The sequence below is a fragment of the Rhincodon typus genome, chromosome 1 (genome assembly GCF_021869965.1).
Source record: "Rhincodon typus isolate 14 chromosome 1, sRhiTyp1.1, whole genome shotgun sequence".
Taxonomy (NCBI): domain Eukaryota; kingdom Metazoa; phylum Chordata; class Chondrichthyes; order Orectolobiformes; family Rhincodontidae; genus Rhincodon; species Rhincodon typus.
In genome coordinates, this window is record NC_063332.1 from 142,657,852 (window position 1) to 142,679,185 (window position 21,334).

General features: G+C 39.9%; 1 protein-coding gene across 5 annotated transcripts in view; it reads left to right on the forward strand.

Moving 5' to 3' along the window:
* The window catches only part of idua (alpha-L-iduronidase), a 208,306-nt gene that overhangs the window by 133,934 nt on the left and 53,038 nt on the right, over positions 1 to 21,334 (forward strand). For all 5 annotated transcript variants that reach the window (XM_048595980.1, XM_048595995.1, XM_048595989.1 and 2 more), the window contains one exon: positions 371 to 550. In XM_048595980.1, the coding sequence (XP_048451937.1) occupies positions 371 to 550 (180 nt within the window). The remainder of the gene's footprint in view (positions 1 to 370; positions 551 to 21,334) is intronic.

A 21,334-nucleotide genomic window follows, 5' to 3' on the forward strand; every position in this document is an offset into this window, starting at 1 on the left:
TACTCTCCCCCACCACCACCCCCAAGAAGAATTTATGTTTATGAAATTAATGCCTCAACCTAAGTAAAGTTACTGCTCTGCCCAGCTCTCTGCTCCTCCAATCAGTGACTCTTTCTTCACCCACATTTGCTATTGACAGGTTTACTAATGAACCTATCACAGCAGTGTGAGAGAGAAACAGAATTTGATTGGTGGAATATTTCCGTGGAGGGTGTTGTAGTTTTGGTTCCTGTGTTTAGAAGCCTGAGTAGGACCCTTTGGCAAGTTATGTTTTAGCCTATGGACCCCTATTGGACAAGCTTGATCTGGGATATATGACATTATGTAGACTTCTTTTGAAATCATAATAATTGTTTGCTTATTTTGACAGGGTGCCGGCAGTTCTTTGCACATCCTTGAGCAAGAATTGGTTACAGTTCAACAGATTCAGAAATATTTTCCTAAATTTCAGTCCATTCCCATTTACAACGATGAGGCTGATCCATTGGTGGGTTGGTCGATACCTCAGATTTGGAGAGCCGAAGTAACCTACGCTGCAATGGTTGCTAAGGTAAATAGAAAAGTCATCTTTACACTTTGTTTTCTCACATAACTCTTACTGGTTTCTGTGGACATAGCAATTCTACTTCAAGTAATTATTTTCCAATAGTTTGACAGTTCATGGATAAATACTGTATGTATTGCAACAAATAGTGTAGCATTAAAATTGATAGTTTTGCTACAAACAGATGACTTTTATTCCTCAACATCGTTGAGATAGAAACAGATTAATATTGGAATGCTGTACTTGATGCAACATTTATTCATTAAGCATGTATTAACAATTCAGTTCCTTTTTGACTGGTGTGTTCCTAAAGGAAGTGTGCCATTTCAAGCAGATTTATTTAATTCCAGTTTCAACTAGAGTTAGAAATGTTTTAAGCACCTTCAAAACACCTGTTGGTCCAATGGAAAACATAAACATGCAAGTGTATGCACGGTTTAGAAAGAACATAATTGTTTCATGTTTGACTTGCAGATGCAACTGTAACTATCATTCTTAGTGAAATGGTTAAATTCAAACTAGGCAAGTCGACTCTGATTCTGATATGTAAGCTGTATGTCCAAAAGACTGGAGGGAATTATCAAACAATATGTCCATTGGATAGTGTGTAGCGGACGGTATGCCAGCTTTGTTAAATGAGCCCTGACTTGTAAAACTCAGAATACCATCCCCAATGTTAGGTGCAATTCTACTATTTTGGTAAATAATCTTGACTACACTAAAAATTACACAGGAAGTAAGGTTGTTATTTGGTCTTGCCAGGAATTTGGATAGAGATGCTTTAATTAAGGCTTGCTGCAAAAAATAAAGTTTCCGGAGGCAGATATTAGGAAGAGAGGAAATAAAGTGCAGATTGAGAGTCTTAAAATCACTGAGACCAACAGCAGCATGGCTTTCAGGAATGTAGGGAAAGCAGCTGATGGGCATCAGATGGGTAGGTTTGGTCAGTATTTCTCATCTTTAAAGTGAAGGTTGGGTGTGTTTAGTTTGTATTTAAGTCTGTTGACTTTGTTCTCTCTTTTTCTGAGAAATGGCTTGTTAAGTTTTCATTGTTAAGTTCATATCTATTCTAAGGGTAACAAATAGATTTTAGAGCAGCAGGATGAGCAGGTCAGAAGGACCAAATGAAGTGTACATCCTGTAGTATTTGTGAAGTCGTGGACATACCACATGTACCAGACATATGTCTGTAGGAAGTGGCTGCACAAGCTTGACCTATAGGTTAGAAAGGAGGTACAGAAAAGAAGAGAAAGGAGGTGGAGTTGTGCTGAAAATAAGGGATGGGCTTCGTACATTAGTATGGGAGGAAATTGAATAAGGGAAATTATGAAGGCATGAGACATAGACACAAATTGGGTGAGGTAAATCGGAAAACATTACAAGGCATAACTACACAGGCGATGGATATCCTTAAAGAACAATTACTTGACTTGCAGCAACCCATGCATTCCTTCAAGGTGCAAAAATTCAAAACATGTCAGTCAACCGTGGCTAGAATTGGAAGTTCAGGATTGTATAAAATGCAAGAGGAAATATACTGTAAATGGTAGGACACGTAGGAGCATTGACATACAGAGGGATCTTGGAACGCAAGTCTATAGCTCCCTGAAAGTGGCAACGCAAGTGGATAAGGTGGTAATAAATGCATTTGGCATGCTCCCTTTCGTCAGTCAAGGCAATGAGCATAAAAGTTGGCAATTCATGTTGCAGCTGTATGAGACATTAGTTAGGCCACATTTGGAGTATTGCCTGTAGTTGTAGTCCTCAAACTATAGGAAGAAAGTGGAGGCTTTAGGGCGGGTACAAAAGAGGTTTACCAGGATGTTGCTTGGATTGCAGTGTATTAGCTATAAGGAGAGATTGGAGAAACTTGGATTGTTTTCGCTCGATCATCGGAGGCTGAGGAGAATCTGATAGAAATATGTAAAATTATGAGAGGCATGGATAGGGTGGATAGTTGGAGTATCTTTCCCAGGATGGAAATATCAAATACTAGGGGGCATAGGTGTAAGGTGAAGAGGGGAAAGTTAAAAGATGTGCGAAGCAATCTTTTACACAGAGGATGGTAGGTACCTGAAACAGACTGTCAGGGGATGTGGTAGAAGCAGATACGAAAGTAAAGTTTAAGAGGCATTTAGACAGGCACGTGAACAGGCAGGGAGTAGAGGGATATGGACCATGTGCAGACAGATGGGATTAGTTTGGAATAGCATCATGTTTGGCTCAGACATGGTCGGCCAAATAGCTTGTTCCTGTACTGTACTGTTTTATGCTCCATTTTAAAAGGCCTTTAAAGTTGCCAGAAAAGCAGTAGTTCTGAGGACCAGAAGTGTTTAGAATGCAATGAAAGGAACCATGAAACTACTAAGTCCATAAGATATAGAAGCAAAATCAGGCCATTTGGCCCATCAAGTTTGTTCCACCATTTAATGAGATCATTCATGACCTGATAATGCTCAACTACACTTTCCTGCCTTTTCCCGAAAACCTTTTATTCTCTTAGTAACTAAATGTCTGTCTACCCCGGTCTTGTTTATACTTGACTACCCAGCCTCCACAGCCTATTGCAGTAAAGAATTCCACAGATTCATCGCCTTCCAAGAGAAAAATTCCTCCTTATCGCTGTCTTAACTGTCTTAACCCTTTACTCTGAGATTATGCTGTCTAGTCCTAGACTCTCCCACAAGGCAAAACAACCATTTCACATCTACCCTGTCAACTTCACTAAGAATCTTGTACGTTTTAGTACGGTTACCTCTCATTCTTCTAAACTCCCAAGAGTACAGGTCCACATTACTCAAGCTATCCTCACAAAACATCTATTCTGTACCCAGGATCAACATAGTGAGCCTTCCATGGACTGCCTCCAGTACCAATATATCTTTCTTTACCTAAAGGCATAGTCAGCATGGATTTGGTGATCGTGTTTTTGATGATATGGTATACTTAGATTTTCAGAAGCCTTTCTACTGAAGGCTGGTTCAAATAACTTCAGCGCACGGGATAGGCATGGATTAATGGTTGGCTAACATACAGAAAACAGAGAATAGGAATAACTGATCATTCTTGCATTCGTGGTCTGTGACTTAGTGGGGTACTGCAAGGCTCACAATATACATCAGTGATTTGGAAGTGGGGTGTCAAATGTAATATTTTCAAATTTACACTTGATACAAAGCTATGGGGGAATGTGTGTTGCGAGGAAGATGTAAAGTGCATTCAGGAGGATTTCTACACCTGTAATAAACAGTCAAGAATATGCCAGAGTGAATATAATGTCAAAAAATGTGAGGTTATCCACTTGGTAGGAGAAACAGTTGTGCAAAATGTTTCTTAAATGGTGTTGGGAAGTGTAGAGGTATAAAAGGACCTAGGTGTCCTTGACAATAAACCACTAAAAACTAATATGCAGGTGTAGCGATCTATAAGGAAGGCTAATAGAATGTTAGCCTTTATTAAAGGTAATTTGAGTACAGAAATAGTGAAGCTTTGCTTCAATTGTGTAGGAGTTTGGTTAGACTGCACCTGGAATACTGTGTAGTATAGTTTTGATCTCCTTATCTCAGAAAAGATGTTATTCCCATGGAGGGAGTGCAATGAAGATTCACCAGACTTGTCTCTGGAATGGTGAGACTGTACTGTGAAAAGTGATTGGTAAAATGGGCCTGCATTCTCTAAAATTTTGAAGAATAAGAGATGATTTCATTGAAATTCACAAAATACTTTAAGGAATATACAGGGTAGATGCAGCTAAGATGTTTTCCCTGGTTTGGAGAGTTTAGAACTGGGGGCAAAATTTAAAAATAAGTGGAAATGCCACTTGGGTCTGAGATGAGGAGAATTTTGTCTTATTCAGAAGGTTGTGAATCTTTGGACCCAGAGGGCTGTGGAAGCTCAGTATTTGAGTATGTTTAAGGTAAAGATCGATAGATTTATGATTGACAGCAGTGTACAGGGTTATGTATGGGTAAAAGGCATTGAAGTGTTCGATCAACCATGATTGTATTGAATGGCTTACTCCTGTTCCTCTGTTATTTGTAGCCAAAAAGGATATGTCCAAACATTGCATTGAATGAGGAAAGGGACTTGGAGAGTCAGTCCCTACTGCATCACAATGACAATGTTCTGACTAATCAGAGTTAAATTGCCTGAATCATTTCTGAAGAAGAGTCTAGGCCCGAAACGTCGGCCTTCCTGCTTCTCTGATGCTGCTTGGCCTGCTGTGTTCATCCAGCTCTACACTTTGTTATCTTAAATTGCCTGGTTTTAATTTGATCAGTTAGCTCAGGTTCACAGTTAACAGTTACTGCTGTATCTCCATGCCTCCCATAATTTAATCACTCAGCATTCTACTTTGACGCTATATGCGTGGTTGGTTCCTTTCTAAAATTAGTTTTCTTGCATTTCAGTCCTGATGAGTGCAAGTGGAAAAGTTTTGACTTCATTTCTCTTCTCAGCACTATTTGGAATACTTCTCCTCCAGGTGTTAAACCCAAATAGCTTTTGTGTTGAATTTTGTCGATTGTGTTACATTGCATGAGTTACAGGGCACACTTGAACATTTCGCAAAGTTACGAAAATCTAATAGCCTTTACAAAATATTACTTGCATGTAGTGGTGTGAACTGCCAAACATTGGTTTCAAACTGGTAACTCTCTCCTTAGCACATCTCATTTGAAACTCAGTCATTGGTTGGCAAAAACATCTACTATCAGAACTAATTTCTCTGTGCCAACATGGCTCCTGGATCATCATCATGAGCAGATATAGCTCTTGGTTCTGTCCTTTACTTCTCCTGTTCACTTAAATCCCCTTTCCATCTCCTGTCAATCCCCACTTTCAACAACAAATACAAAATGCTAATGATTTGTTAGTTCCTGAGATTTGAGCACATGAATTCAATTGTCTCTGCGCTTTTCTACTAATGGAACACACAAAAATAAAATTCTCCTTCAAAGTTCTCCCTTTGTTTGATGGCATCCTCTGTCCTGCTGTAGATTCTCTCCTCACTCTTTTCTCTTCCTCATATAATATCAGCCTTTCTTTCAAAATTGCCGATATTACTTCTTAAAAATATTGCAAGTGTCATTCTAAAAACGTTCTATATCCTTGCAATCTACCAGCCCGTTCTAACCTTGTTTTTTCTCTCTATTGAGACCTTGAACAATGTGTTGCCTACCAAATCTGTAACCATCTTTACAACAACTCTGAATCTTGCCAACCAAGTCATCACCCCTGTCTCAACACTAAAACTAGTGTAGCTGATACTTGTTCCTCTGTGATTCTAGCCAGGATATGTATTCTTCTTCCTCCTTTACCTCTCTGGAGCCTTTCACATGGTTGACTTTATCTGCTGTAATGTGTCTTCTCTGATGTTAAGCTAATTGCTTAACATCAGAAACTTTGTCAGTGAAACTTTTATCCATACAATAACAACTGGTGCGATTGTCACAGTGTTTTATCTTCACAGCATTATATCCAGAGTCCCCATGCATATATCTTTGGTCTTCTTTCCTTAATCAATGTTCTGCCCATTGGCTAAATCATCTAAAATCACAATGTTTGTATATAGTAACTTAAGAAAATGAGCAGCAAGTCGTTCACTAAAACCACCGCTGAAGGTCTGCCTAATCTTCACTGCTTGCTGTCCATATCCTTTGATTCTCTGGGGCATCAAACATGTGTCTATCCAGCCTTAATTTTATAAATGATGGAGCATCAACAACACTCTAGGTGGACAATTCCAAACATTCAACAGTCTGTGAATGAGTAATTTCTCCTCATCTCAATTGTCAGCCGTTCATTCTGAGATTGTGACCCTATGTTTTTGATTCTCCAGACAGAGAAAACAATCTTTAGATTTATAATTCCGATGATTTCCTATAAGTTTTTGTTTTATATACCATGTAAACTGAAGTTCATCTAAAACTGTGTTCCTTACAACTGCTCACTCAAACTTCTGTCTTTCCTGATGTATAATGGCTCCTTGTTCTGAAGAGACCAGAAAATCTAGAATTGTTCTCCTTAAAGCAATCAAGATTGAGGTTTAACATGTTCAAAATCTACAGGCTTTTATTAAGTAGATAGGAAGAAACCATTAACAGGTGCTTTAGTAATTAGAAGATACAAATTTAAGATACTTAGCAAAGTAAATCAAACAGAGGTGAGGAGACTCTTTAAAAGATCCAGATGTGAAATGCACTTTCTGAAAGGAGGTGGAAGTGCATTCCAAATCAGTTTTCAAAGAGGAGGTAAACATTTTTTTAAAAATTAAAAGAATTGCAGACTTTAGGGAAATAACGAACGAGTGCAACTAATTGGATAGCTCTTTTAAAGTATTAATACTGACATGATGGACCAGTATGCGATATTATTCTATAACTCTATGAATCTAGACATCTGATCAGTAGATCAAATCAGCATTTTGAGAAAACAATCAGCATTTTTGTATCAATTTCTCTCAAACTTTTTAATTATAGTGGTTTTTCTGTTGGCAATTATCCACAATAGTGAAAGAAGTATAGTAGATTCAGGAAGTCTGATAGTAAAACCCCATGAATGGAGAAACCACACCATACAATATTATCCCTCCCAAAAGACACAGACCTCTTGTATTCCTTTCATTCAAGATGATGTCAAAGGAGTTTGTGTCCTGATGTGTTTTTGGGTTTCTACACGTTAGTTCACATAATATATACCTCAAAGAGTTAAGTTATTTTTGAGAGAGATGTCTTGAGGTTTATTTACAACATTAACTATTTGCATTGGTGCAATATTACAGACTTACACAGTCTGGGTTCTGTGCTTATTGATGTATGTTATTATACATTACATGCATATAATTGACTGACTGAAGACACTTAGAATCATCTGGACGAACGCTAAAATGCCAGGGCATATTAGGCTATGGAGCAAGTGCAGGTAATTGGGATCAGTGTAGTTTGCTATTTGTTGGTCATTGTGGACATGGTGGCCAAGAAACCTTTTTCTATGCTGTTTGACTTTATGACTATACTGACTATGCCACAGAGAGCATGAGTAAGGGTGAAGTGGATACCTGTATATTAGAACATGATGGCTTAATGTAATGTAATTATCTCTATTCCAGTGTCTGTGTGATTTAATTCTGTCATAACACAATATGTCCAACAATTAATGAAGTTGTCCACGTAACACTGGAACATAAGAAATAAGAGTAGAAGTTTGTATAGCCCACAAAGCGTGTGCCACCATTCAGTATGATCGTGATTAATCTTGGGTTTCAACTTTACTTTCTTGCCCACTCCCAATATCCCTTGATTCTCTGAGTGACCGAAAATCTATCAATTCCAGCTTTAAATATTTTCAATGATGAATATCACAACCTTCTGGTGCAGAAAATTCTAAAAATCTCAACTGCTACTTAGGGTAAAGAAATTTCTCCTCATCTCCATCTTAAATGATTGACCCCTTATTCTGAGCTTGTCTTATTGTTCTTGTTCTAGATAGCCCAGCCAGGGGCACAACATTTCAGTATTTACCCTGCCATGCCCCATCATAATCTTGAGTATTCCAGAGAGATCACCCCTCATTCTTCTAAATGAGAATACATTATAGACCCAATTCACTCCGACTCTCATGATGACAGCCCTCTCATCCCAGGGACCAAGCTAATGAACCAACAACCCCTAAGACGAGATGGCCTTTTTCCTAGAGTTCTACAAGAAATAGCTGTAGAGATAGGTGGATGTGCTGGTTATGATTTTCCAATTTTTTTTTAGATTCTGGAAGAGTCCCAGTGGTGTGGAACTTGGCACATGTAACACCACTATTCAAGAAAGGCAGGGGAGAAAAGGTTTAAAGCACAGGTCAGTTACCCTGGCACCAGTTACCTAGAACATGCTGGGATCTATTATTATAGAAGTCTTAACACTGCAGGTAAAAAAGCATTGCATAAGATGTAGGAACAGAGGTAGACCATTCAGACCATCAAGTCTGCACTGCCATTCACTGAGATCATGGCTGATTTGATGATCCTCATCTTCGCTTTCTTGTCCTATGCCCGTAACCTTTGATTCCCCTAATGATTAAAAATCTGTTCATCTCAGCCTTGAGTATACACAATGACCCAGCCTCAACAGCTCTTTGCGGTAAAGAATTCCACAGATTCACTACCCTCAGAGGAAATTCTTCCTTATCTCTGTTTGAATGTGCAGCTCCGTATTCTGAGATTAAGGCCCTCTGGTTCTAGATTCTGCCATATGGGGAAATGGTCTTTCCGTATTTACCGGGTCAAGTCCCCTGAGAATCCAATATGTTTCAATAAGGTTGCCCTCATTCTTCTATGTTCCAACAGGTACAGGCCTAATCTGTTTAATCCCTGCCTCATAAGACTGACTGTGCCTAGTAACAGCCCAGTCAACCTTCTCTGGAGTGCCTCCAATGCCAATGTATCTTTCCTTAGATGAAAAGCCCTAAACTGTTCACAGTATTCCAGCTGTGGTGTGACTTGTGCCTTGTAAAGTTGGAGCAAAATCTCCCTACTTTTATATTCCATTCCCTTTGAGATAAAGCATTTCTTTCCCTATTACGGTCTGAATTTGGATGCTAGCTTTTTCATTGATGAAGACTCCCAAAGCTTTCTGTCCTGCAGCTTTCTACAGTCTTTCTCCATTTAAGTAGTTTTCAGCTCCTCTAGTTTTCCTCCCAAAGTGCATAACTTCATATTTCCACACACATTTCATTTGCCAAGTTTTTGCATCCTTCTCACCATTTGCCTTCCCACCTGTTTTTGTGTAATCCACAAAATTAGCTAAGTACAATCACTTTCTTCATCCAAGTCATTAACATCCAACAATCTATCTTCTATCAGTTAGCCAATCCTCTATCCATGCTAACATACTACCTCCAAAAGCAAAGGCTCATATCTTATTAAGTAGCCTAAAGTGTGATACTTTTATTGTACACCTTCTTAAAATCCAAATATGTTGAATACATACTTCCTCTTTATCTATCCTGCTTGTTATCTCCTCAAAGAATTCTAGAAAATTTGTCAGACATTAATTTCCCCTTCATTAAGCCATACGGACTCTGCTTGATCATATTATTTATTTCTAAATGCTCTGCTATTACATCCTTTATAATAGAATCAAACATTTTCCCGATAGCAGATATTAAACCACGTGGCCTATAGTAATCTGTTTTCTGTGTCTTTCTCTTTTTAAATAAAAGTGTTATATTTGAAGTTTTCCAATCCTCTGGCACTTTTCCAGAATCTTAAGGATTCCCAGAAAATTACAGAAACAAGTCAACATGATTTTATGAATAGGTAGTTAAGTTTGACAATTTATTTCAGTTTTTTGAGGATGCAAGTAGTAGGACAGATAAAGGGAAACCAGTAAATTTAGTACACTTGAATTTCCTAAAAATATTTTATAATGTGCCACACAAACTGTTTTTTATCACATGATGAGGTTTTGGGTTAATGTAATAGCATGACTAGAGGATTGGTGAACAGAGAAAAACGGGAATACAGAATATGGATAAATGGGGCATTTTCAGTTTGGCAAGCTTTGTGGAGTGCCAAAAGGTTCAGTGCTGGGGTTTCAGTTATTTGTAATCTATATTCATGACTTGATGAAGACACAGAGTAATGTATATGTCTATATAATTCCCACTTACTATTGACTCCTTAATGTTTCACTTTAATGTTGTTAATAAAATGGTGTTGATATATTTTTATATTATTGCTATTTCAATTTAAAAAGACAGCTTCACGACAAGTACAGCACACTCTCAATAATGGATTGGTGTGTCAGCCATGATATTGGATTGAGACTTGAACGAGCAATGCTTTTTTTATCGGAGTGACCAAATACAAGTAAGAGGGCATGTTTGGATGGTGGGTAGTTTCTTAAGGCTGGAGAGCCAATAAGAGGCCATCCTGCAATGACAATTAGCCACGAACTGAGATGGAAGTTACCAATTCCTACATAGATGCCCGATGAATGCCAGGTAATAAAATATAACCTGAAAAGGTTACAGCTGCTAGGCTAAGTAGATGGTCAATGAGCACAGCTGTAGTCAGGCAGAAATGATGGGTGTGGAGTCTTAATGGGAAGAAAAGTAGATTCTCTACCTGCACTACAGGAGGCTACCATAGATTCAAAAGGCTTTGAATAAGATTCTCTTCTGGTTAAGTTGAAATCCATATTTTAGAAAGTGAAATATTGACTAGATATGAATTAGTTGACTGGAGAATTAAACAAAACTATAGCTGGTTTGTCTGACTGTTTTGAGTTAAGTAGTAGGTTCCAGCATAAATCCCTGTAACTCATCATTTCCCCTTTTTTAAATGATCTGTGTTCCAAAACTAATTGCAAAGTTAACTGAGATAGCAAGAACTGCTAATGCCGGAGTCAGAGATAACAAAGTGTGGAGAAAATCCTGAAAATTTCTGAAAAAGGGTCCCGACCCAAAATGTCAGCTTTCCTGTTCCTCTGATGCTGCCTGGCCTGCTGTGTTCCTCTAGCTCCACACTTTGTTATCTGCAAAGTTAACTTAATTGTTTGGTTGGCAGTGAGAAAGGCAGAAGAGTAAATATGTGGAATATGTAAAGATTTACAGAGATACTTAGAGTACTAAAGCTTACGTTAATGTAGGCCTGTCTGCTATGAAAGATTTGTTTTGGACCTCCTGATAATGGGATGACTCAAAACATGTGAAATCTAATTACATAGTTTTGAACAAAAAAAAACTGAGGATGCTGGAAATTAGAAACAAAAACTGAAATTACTGGAAAATCTCATCACATCTGGCAGCAAATGTGGAAAGAAAGCAGAGTTAACGTTTCAGGTCCAGTTCTGAAGGAGGGTCACTGGACCCAGAATATTAACTCTGCTTTTTCTCCGTAAGTGCTGCCAGTTGCACATTGTTCTAAGGTTTAGCACTGTTCTAATACAGGACTTGCCACAGTCAATTTGCGTGCAGCAAATTCCCACAAACACCAATGGCATGGTTATTCGATAATCTATCTTATTTTTCATGTTGGTTGAGTAGATAACTATTGACACCGGAGATAATCCGCTGCTTTTTATAGAGTAATGAGATCTTTTAGATCTATCTGAGAGAGTACAGAGCAGTCCTTGGTTCAAAATGTCATTCAAATGATGACATTGCATTCCCTCAGTACTGAACAGATATGACACCTTTACTCTTTGTGCTCATGTCCTGATGTGAGACTTGAACCCAGAATATTTTGTTGCAGAGGCAAGAGAGGGATCAGCTGAACTGGGCTGAAACACGTTTGAATTAATTCTGTGCATATCACAAACTAAATAAAATAATGTGCTGTGTAAGCACAAAATTACTGAATCGAATTATCACCATCTGAATCAAAAAGGGATATGAAAGTTAAATGACTCTCATCACTGTCAATGTCTAGACAGAGTATTCAGACATTTTAAAGAAGGTAACAAAATACTAGAAACCAGAACAATGCAGCAATTCTACTAGGGTTAGACTGAAGCTACACAATTGTACTGATAAGATTATACTTGGAGTAATTTTAAGATTCAAGTTGGCATGCTGCATTAAACCTACATGCATTAGAGTGAGTGCAACAAGATGTTCACCCGTTTGTGAAAAAATGTGACCCTATAAAGTATGGTCTTTTAAAACCAGTATGCAAAACAGTGTGGAAATATGTTTTGGCTTTCCCCTGTATTATTTCAAATACACACTTCTAGGACCAGAAATGCATTGTAAAAATAGATGGGAGCATTTAATCTTCTGTAGTTGATGCAGGAATGATAGCTGAATACTTTCTGCACTATTTTTATGTGGAGTATTGCAAAGATCAGTGCCTGAACCTCAGTTCACGATCCATATCAATGATTTGAATGTGGGAAACAAGTGTAATATTTCCAAATTTACTGATGACATGAATCTAGGTGTGAATGTGAGTTGTGAAAGTGTTGCAAAGAAGCTTCAGGGGAATTTGGACAAACTGAAGGAGTAGACAAGAGCATGGCAGGTGAAAAATAATGTAGACCAGTATGAGATTGAAACTTTCATAGATGGAATGGAGGTGCAGTGTATTTGATAAATGGTGAGAAATTAGGAAATGTTAATGTCCATAGGGATCTAGGTGTCTTTGGTCATAAGTCAGTGAGAGCTAACATGCAGGTCTAGCCAACAGTTTGTGAAGACAAGTGGTATGATGATTTTTATCATAACAGCATTTGAGTACAGGAGTAAAATGCCTTACTTCAATTGTGTAGAACTTTGGTGACACTGCACCTGGAATATTGTGTAGTTTTAGTCCTGTTATGTGAGGAATGATATATGTCCCAACGAGGGAATACAGGAAAAGTTCACTAGACTAATTCATAGGATAACAGAACTGTCCTTTAAAGGATAAATTTAGGATACAGGGATAGTAAGAACTGCAGATGCTGGAGTCAGAGACAACACAGTGTGAAACTAGAGGAACACAGCAGGCCAGGCAGCATTAGAGGAGCAGGAAAGTTGACTTTTCGGGTCAGGACCCTCCTTCAGAAATGGAGAGGGGAAAGGAAGTTGGGAAATAAATAAAGAGAGGGGGGTGGGGCTGGGGAAGGTAGCTGGGATGGTGGTAGGTGAGTGCAGGTAAGGAGTGGTGGGGATTGCTCAGTGGGATAGGTGGGCGGATGGTGGGACAGAAGATAGACAGGTTGTGTCAGGCCAAGGAGGCGGGATGAGAGGGTGGGTTGGACATGGGACAAGGCTGGGGATGGGGAGATTTTAAAACTGGTGAATTCCATATTTAGGCCATCGGGCTGTAGGCTCCTGAGGTGGAATATGAGGTGCTGCTGCTCCAGTTTATGGTTGGTGTCATTGTGATACTGGAGGAGGCCCAGGATAGACATGTCACCCAGGGACTGGGAGAGGGAGTTAAAATGGTTGGCGACTGGAAGATGTTGTCATTTGATGTGTACAGTGCGCAGATGCCCTACGAAACGGTCTCTGAGTTTATGCTTGGTCTCACCAATGTAGAGGAGGCCACATCGGGAGCAACAGATACAGTAGACCAAGTTGACGGATGTACAGGTGACGGCCTGTCTGATATGAAAGGTTTGTTTTGGGCCTTGAGTGGGGGTGAGGGGTGAGGTGCAGGGGCAGGTGTAGCACTTCTCTGCCACTTCCACCACTACAATCCAATCCCACAACCAAAGAGATATTTCCCTCCCCTCCTCTATCTGCCTTTCGTAGGGACCGGTCTCTCCACGATTCCCTCATCCGTTCCACTCTCTCCATTAACCCCACCACACCCGGCACCTTTCCCTATAACCGCAGGAAGTGCTACACCTGTCCCTATACTTCCCCCTCACCTCCATTCAAGGCCCAAAACAAACCTTTCATAGCAGACAGGCCTTCACCTGTACATCCATCAACTTGGTCCACAGTATCTGCAGCTCCCGATGTGGCCTCCTCTACATCGGTGAGACCAAGTGTACACCCAGAGACTGTTTTATGACACGTCCACCCTGGGCTGCCTCCAGTGTCACAATGACACCACCCGCAAACTGGAGGAGCAATACCTCATATTCTGCCTCGGGAGCCTACAGCCCGATGGTCTAAACATGGAATTCACCAGTTTTAAAATCTCTCCACCCCCAGCCTCATCCCATGTCCAACCCTCCCCCTCATCCCCACCTCCTTGACCTGACACAACCTGTCCATCTTCTCTCCCACCTATCTGCCCCACCCATCCCACTGAGCAATCCCCACCACTCCCTACCTGCACTCACCTATCACCATCCACCATCCCCTCCTCTCTATTTATTTCCCAGCTCCTTCCCCCTCCCCATTTCTGAAGAAGGGTCCCGACCTGAAACATCAACTTTCCTGCTCCTCTGATGCTGCCTGGCCTGCTGTGTTCCTCCAGCTCCACAATGTTGTTTAGGAGACAGTACCTGGATTTCTAGAATTTAAAAGAGTGAGAGGTGACGTCATTGAAGGATTCTTATAGGTTAAGCACAGAAAGATGTTTTCCTTGACTGCGGTTCTGGAATGAGAGGAGGAAGTCTCAGAATAAGGGGCAATCCATTTTGGACCACATTGAAAACAAACCTCTTCATTCAGAAGATAGTGAATCCTCTGAATTCTCTGCCCCAGTGAACAATGAAAGCTTAATCATTGAGCAAGTTAGATTTTTAGATTCTGGTGTCATCAAAGGATGATGTAATAGCCTGGTAAAATGACTTTGAGGTAGTTGGTTAGCCATTATCTAGAATGTTGGAGCACGTTTAGGGTGCAGAACGGCCCATTCCTGCTCCAATGTTCCCATCTTCTGCCTTTTCAGAGGCCTAAATACTCGAACATCAACCAAAATTGGGCCTTTTGAATGTGCCATTTTTAGAAAGGGGTATCTGAGAAACATACAAATATAGAGAATTTACAGCACAGAAAGAGATAATTTATTCCATAATTTTGTGTCAGCTGAAAAAACAACTTTCCCAACCTAATAAAAGCAAAATACTGCAGATGCTTGAAATCTGAAACAAACACTGAGAATGCTGGAGAAACTCAGCTGATCTGGCAGCATCTGTGGACAGAAATAAAACTAATGTTTTGAGTCTGGTATGACTTCTTCAGAACTGAAAAAGTTGGAAAATAGGTTATTTTTAATACTTTTGCCAAAGGCAGAGGAGGAGCAAGGGGGCAGACATTATAGATGCCCAGTGCAAAAGGCAAAGGGGTTGTTAATAGTGAAGAAAGAAGAAACGAGATTTAAAAAGCGTGTCAATTAAGGTTTAAAATGGAGAGAATTGGTCCTTCCTACTAAGTGCAAAGTAAACAAGATCAAATGGCAGAGCTGTGGGGAGGAAGGCTTCAGTTTCTGAAGTTACTGAACTCAATATTGATATCTTAAGGCTGAATGCACATCGAGGAAAATGAAATGTCATTCCTTGGGCTTGCATTGTGCTTCACTGGAACATTGCAGCAGGCCCAGAACTGAAATGTTAGCATGAAAGCAAGGTGGCTTATTGAAATGGCAAGCAATTGAGAGGTCAGGGTCATTCCCATGGATAGAGCAGTGGTATTCCACGAAGTCGTTAATCAGTTTGTGATTGATCTCACCAATGTAAAAAAGACCATATTGTGAGTAGCCAATACAGTAAGTTTATTTGAAATCACAAGCTTTCAGAGCATTGCTCCTTCTCCAAGTCACCTGATAAAGGAGCAACGCTCTGAAAGCTTGTGATTTCAAATAAACCTGTTGGACTATAACCTGGTGTCATGTGACTTCTAATCTTGTCCACCCCAGTCCAACACAGGCACCTCCACATTGCAAATACAGTAGTCTACTTTGAAAGAAGCAAATGAAGTGCTGCCCCACCTGGAAGATGTATTTGAGGCATTGGACAAAGAAGAACGTGGAGGTGAATGTGCAAGTGTTACACCTTCTGCGATTGCTTGGGAAGGTGTCAGGGCTTAGTGAGGAAGTTTTAGAAGTGATGGAGGGGTGGGTGTCATGAAGGGAACAGTCCCTTTGGAATGCTGACTGTGGAGAGGAGGGGAAGTTATGTTTGGTTGAGGCATCCTGCTGGAGGTGATGGAAATAGTGGACGATGATTCATTCAACGCGGAGACTAGTGAGAAGGAGAAGTGGAACCCTATCATTGTTCTGGCAAAGAGGGGAAGGGGTGAGGCCAGAAGTGCAGGAGATGGGTCAGACACAGATGAAGGCCCTGTCAACCCCATTTGGTGTGAATCCTTAGTTGAGGATAAAGTGGATCATATTGGAGGCATCCAGGTAGAATGTGGCATCTTCAGAACAGATGTGAGAGACAGAGAAATTAAGAGAATGGAGTGGAATTCTTGCTGGAAGCAGAGCAAGTGGCGATTTAGTTGTTGTGACTGTAAGAGTTGCTGGACTTGTAATCATTATTGGTGGACAGCCTATCCTCAGAAATGAAAACAGTGATATTAAGGAAGAGAAGGGAAGAAGTGAAGATTCAGTTCTGAGGAAGAGCCATTCCAGACTCAAAACATTAATTTTATTTCTCTCCACAGATGCTGCCAGATCTGCTGAATTTCTCAAGCACCCTCTGAATTTGTTATACAACCTAATCCCAATTCCTACCATCAGCCAACTTCCATACCCGTGCTTATTTCAAGTGCTTATGTAAGTACTTTATAAATGCAGTGAGATTTTCTGTGTTTACTACATGTCAGACACTGACTTTCAGACCTCCATCACTCTCAGCTTGAAAATAATTTTCTCCTTAACTCCCCACAACCCCATCTACTAAGTAATTAAAATCTATGACAATGAATATTGACCAAAACATAAATAGGACCTTACTGTCTGTTCTGTCTGAATCCCTTATAATTTCATTTGCATCAATAAAATCTCCCTTGGTCCTCCTCCATTGCAAAAACAATAACCCAGCCATTGAATTTCTTTACATAGCTAACATTCTCCTTGCTGGTAACATTCTCTGTGCCCTCCATAGTGTGATCAGAACCGTTCAGGGTACTTTTTTAAAATTTGACTTGACTGGTGTGTTATATAGTTCTAGCATAATATCTCTGCTCTTATAGTCTATACCTCAGCTAAATAAATAAAATATCAGTTCTGAGGAAGGGTCACCAGACCTGAAACGTTAACTTTGGTTTTTTCTTCACAGATGCTGCCTGACCTGCTGAGCTTTTCCAGCAAATTTGTTTTTGTTCCTGATTTACAGCATCCGCAGTTCTTTTGGTTTTTAAATAAAATATGCTGTTTGCCTCCATTACCATGCTATTTCCTGGTCTGCTATTTCAATGATCTGTGGACAGCTGTTCCTTCACACTTCATAGTTCCATTTATTGTATATTCCTTTGCCTTGTTTGTCTTCCCCAAATGTATTGCCTCAAACTTCAGTCCATTGAATCCATTTGCTATTTTTATCCCCAACTGACTGTTGCTATCTCCATCCAGCCTATAGTTTTATTCATTCATATCAATTACCACTGGTTTACGTATTATTTGCACGCTTCTTAATCATTCCTCCTACATTTAAGTTTAATTCATTAATATGTACCATGAAAAGCAAGGAGCTGAGTATTGAGTTTTTCCCACTGGAAACAACCTATTGGTCACCCATTAATCATGCTTTGCTATCAAATTAATCTTGGGTCCAAACTGCAACATGTCCATGACTCGTATTTTACCGGCCTGTTTGTCATGTCAAAAGCTTCGCTAAAACCCCAGTGGACCACATCAAATATGCTGTCCTTGTCAAGTCTCCTTATTACCTTGTTAAAGAATTCAGTCAGTTTACTCAGTTTGAGCTTTCTTTAAAAAGTTTACGGTGACTGCCCTTGATTAATCTATGCCTTTCTAAAGGCAAATTATACTGTGTCTCAGGATTTTTTCCAACAATCCACTCACCACCAAGGTAGGCTGACTAGCCTTTAATCTCTCCTGTCCTTTTTAAACAATGTTAGAAGTTCTCTGGTAGTGCACCTCTTTCTAACCAGAAAAGATTGCAAAATGATGGTCAGTTTCTCCATTATTTCCTCCTTTGCTTCTCTTAGTAACCTGGGATAAATTAGTTCAAACATACATGCTCCATGACATTAAAGAGGCACAAGATTTGAGAGTCCCACCCCTTTTCTTTGTGAAAATGTATTTATTCCAAATCCTTTTCCTTCTGTTTGAGTTTCTGCCACTGCATTGGCCCTTCTTGTGTCTGTTTTCAGTCCACGTTTGCAATATGTTAATAAAATTGGCCTTTCGCCCATCAGTTGCAACTTTGAATTTCAACATCTCAGAATTCTATGTTAGTTGACTGAGCAAAGGTACTGGTGCAGTTGCAGTGGTGGGAGCATGATACAGTCATCTTGCGAACAAGTTTGTGTTCCAATCCCATGGGGTTGCACTTCTGCAATTCTGGCAATCTGTTGGAGCTTGTTGCTTCCATTTTCTATGATCATGTGGGAATTTCAGGTCTCTTCACATGTTTTAGGTAACCCCGTGTGTAGGAAAAATCTCTATGTTCCAGTTTGAGCTCGTGTCTTTTGAATTTGAGGGGAAGTTGAAGTCACTGTGAAGCATTAGGGAGGAAGCAAGTTTCGATAGTATGTTCCAGGAGGCAGTTACCATACAGGCAGTGAGTGGCTAGGATAATATGTGGGAAACCATCTGAAGAGTAGGGAGATGCTAGTAGTACATTCAAGGTATGTGTCACTCTCAAACAGGTACTCAGTCTGCACAAGAGTGAAGAGCAAGATAAGTGATTCCATAGTTAAGAGTATAAATGGTCAATTTTGTAATGTCATTGTGAGTTCTAAAATGTGTATTGCCTCACTGGTGCCAGAACAAAAGACATCATGGAGAGAGGTGCAGAATATTCTGCAGGGAAACAGAGTGAGTCAGAGGTTCTTGTACATGATGGTAACAACAACATCGAGAAGGAAGGTATTAAAATTAAGGTCAGATTTTCCTAAGTCAGGGTAAAACGAAAACCAAAGACAGAAAGGAAAAACCATAAGTAACAATTGGTGATCTTTAAGGAAGATGCAAGCTAGGTACATTCTAAGAAGGGTGAAAGATAAGGAAGCAAAAACAGGGTTTCTTGGTTAATGTGGAAGAAAAGGATTATGGTTATGTAGTCAATGTAAAAGTCAACCCATAAATCTTTTATAGCATGTAAATTGTAAGCAGTTTGTAAGAGGTTGGGTGGACCCTATTATGGTCAAAAAAAGCATGATATATGCTCAGAGATGCAGGGCAATGCTTTATGAATACCCCATATCTGTGTTTACTAAGGAAGAAGTATACGATAAAATATGAGTAGAAGCAGAAGTAATGGCGGCAATGGATAGAAAGAAAACAAATTTGTTCCTAAATGTGGGCCCAAAATATGTCCTACTTCCCAGTCTAGTTCTACCAGGACGACTAGATGCTCATACTGTATGTTACCAATCTAAATGTATATAAGGTGGCTTTTAGTACCCTCTTGTATCTGCAATGTGCCCATTTTACTGCAAGCTATTGGCTGTGTTAAGGACAGTTCTGGACTCTACCATCTTCCATAGGAGTTCAATGAGGTGGCCTCCTAACTAGCCCTCAATGAGAGGTCTTACCACACCATCCCATTTGACACTATATACCCATGGCAGAGAGGCCTGACACCATCAATAGGAATATTCAATCCCCTGTTCTATGATCAGATGCATGCAAGCAGTTCCTTCCAGTGGTAGTAGCCTGTTATGTCTATTGGATAACTGCAGGGAAGGACAATCTTTGACAAAATGCCCTCTTCCCTCACAATTAAAACACAATGGCAGTGTTTTACCCTTTCCCTAGCAAGCAGAAAAGGTGAGTTAACTCTGCCTCAATTGGAAATAAGACCTTCATTCCTCTGGACATGTGGGTCCCTCTAAGGCCCTTGTGTTAATTTTCCCTGATTTTTTTCTCATTCTTAGACTGGGCTTCCCTTTCCCAAACCAGAGCTATTTGCCTAAGGACCACATTTCTATGTATGTATTATCCTCTGGGTCATAAGCTTCATAGGCTTTCCTTGTGCAGTGTTCTATCAGAGTTTACAACGAAACGCTGCATTGTCTATCATCAAGATTATTTCTTTGCTGGGTTCCAAAAACAGTTATTAGCTGGACCCCATAGACAGGAGGCAAACATCGTTGGGTGTTCCCCTTTCCTTTGTCTATATTTATTCAGTTCATCTGTTTGGATCCCTTCTATTATATCCTATTACTCTCAGTATTGCCTTCTCCTTATCTGCTAGAGATTCCCCTGGCTTTGTGGATCAGAAAGGGCATCTTGTATTGAATTGCTTAAGCAGGCAAGCAAAAACGTCACCTCCTAAGTTTCATCAAGACTATGTAACCTTCTCTGATGGTGAGTGGCAGCAAACAGCTCATGAGGGTCATCACCTTATGAAAAGATTGATGTGTCTTTATGGAATAAAGGGTACTGTACTGCATGTTCACATTTTGCAATCCTGTTTGGACTGTCCGAAAGAGATTCTTCGCGTTTAGCAAAGGGAGGCTGATTCAGTGCTTCAGCTTGTTCTGCAGTCATAAAATGATTCATGGGAGTATGTGAGGAGTGCTCCTTCTTAACCCCCTGTACTGGAGACTGGGATGCCTCCAGGAAACAATTTTGATCCTGACCCTGGCGCCCCTCCACCATACTTGGATAAAGGTTCTCTGTATTTACTTATGCCAGTTATATTGTCTGAGTCACTGCACGCATTCAATGTGCCTATACTGTGATAATATGCATTGTTTTGAGCCCAAGTGCTTTTAATTGATTCACATGATCCCATCCAGTTTTACCAGTAGCCAATAAAATTTTATATACTGATGAGCTTGCTTTGTCAATTATCGAAATAGGATCCTGAATATTTAGGTGACAGGAATATGCCGGGTTGGAAATCTCGCAGCATTATTTTCCCTCCTGTTACATATTCAATGGATCAGACTTTGACATCAAAGTATGCCTTTATTTTGATTTTTTTCTTCCCCATTTTTACTATTGCTGCTAGACCGGCAGCCTGTATGTTCTGAGTACAGTTTTCTCATGAGTAGAACATAAAAAATACAATATAGAATAGTTCAGCACAGGAATGGGCCCTTTGGCCCATGATGTTGTGCCAAACGTGATGCCAAATTAAACTAGTCTCTTCAGCCTGCCCTTGGTCCATATCCCTCCATTCCTTGCATATTCATGTTCTCATCTAAAAGTCTCTTAAACACCCCAATCATATCTGCCTCCACCACCACTCCTGGCAGCACGTTCCACACGCCTACCAC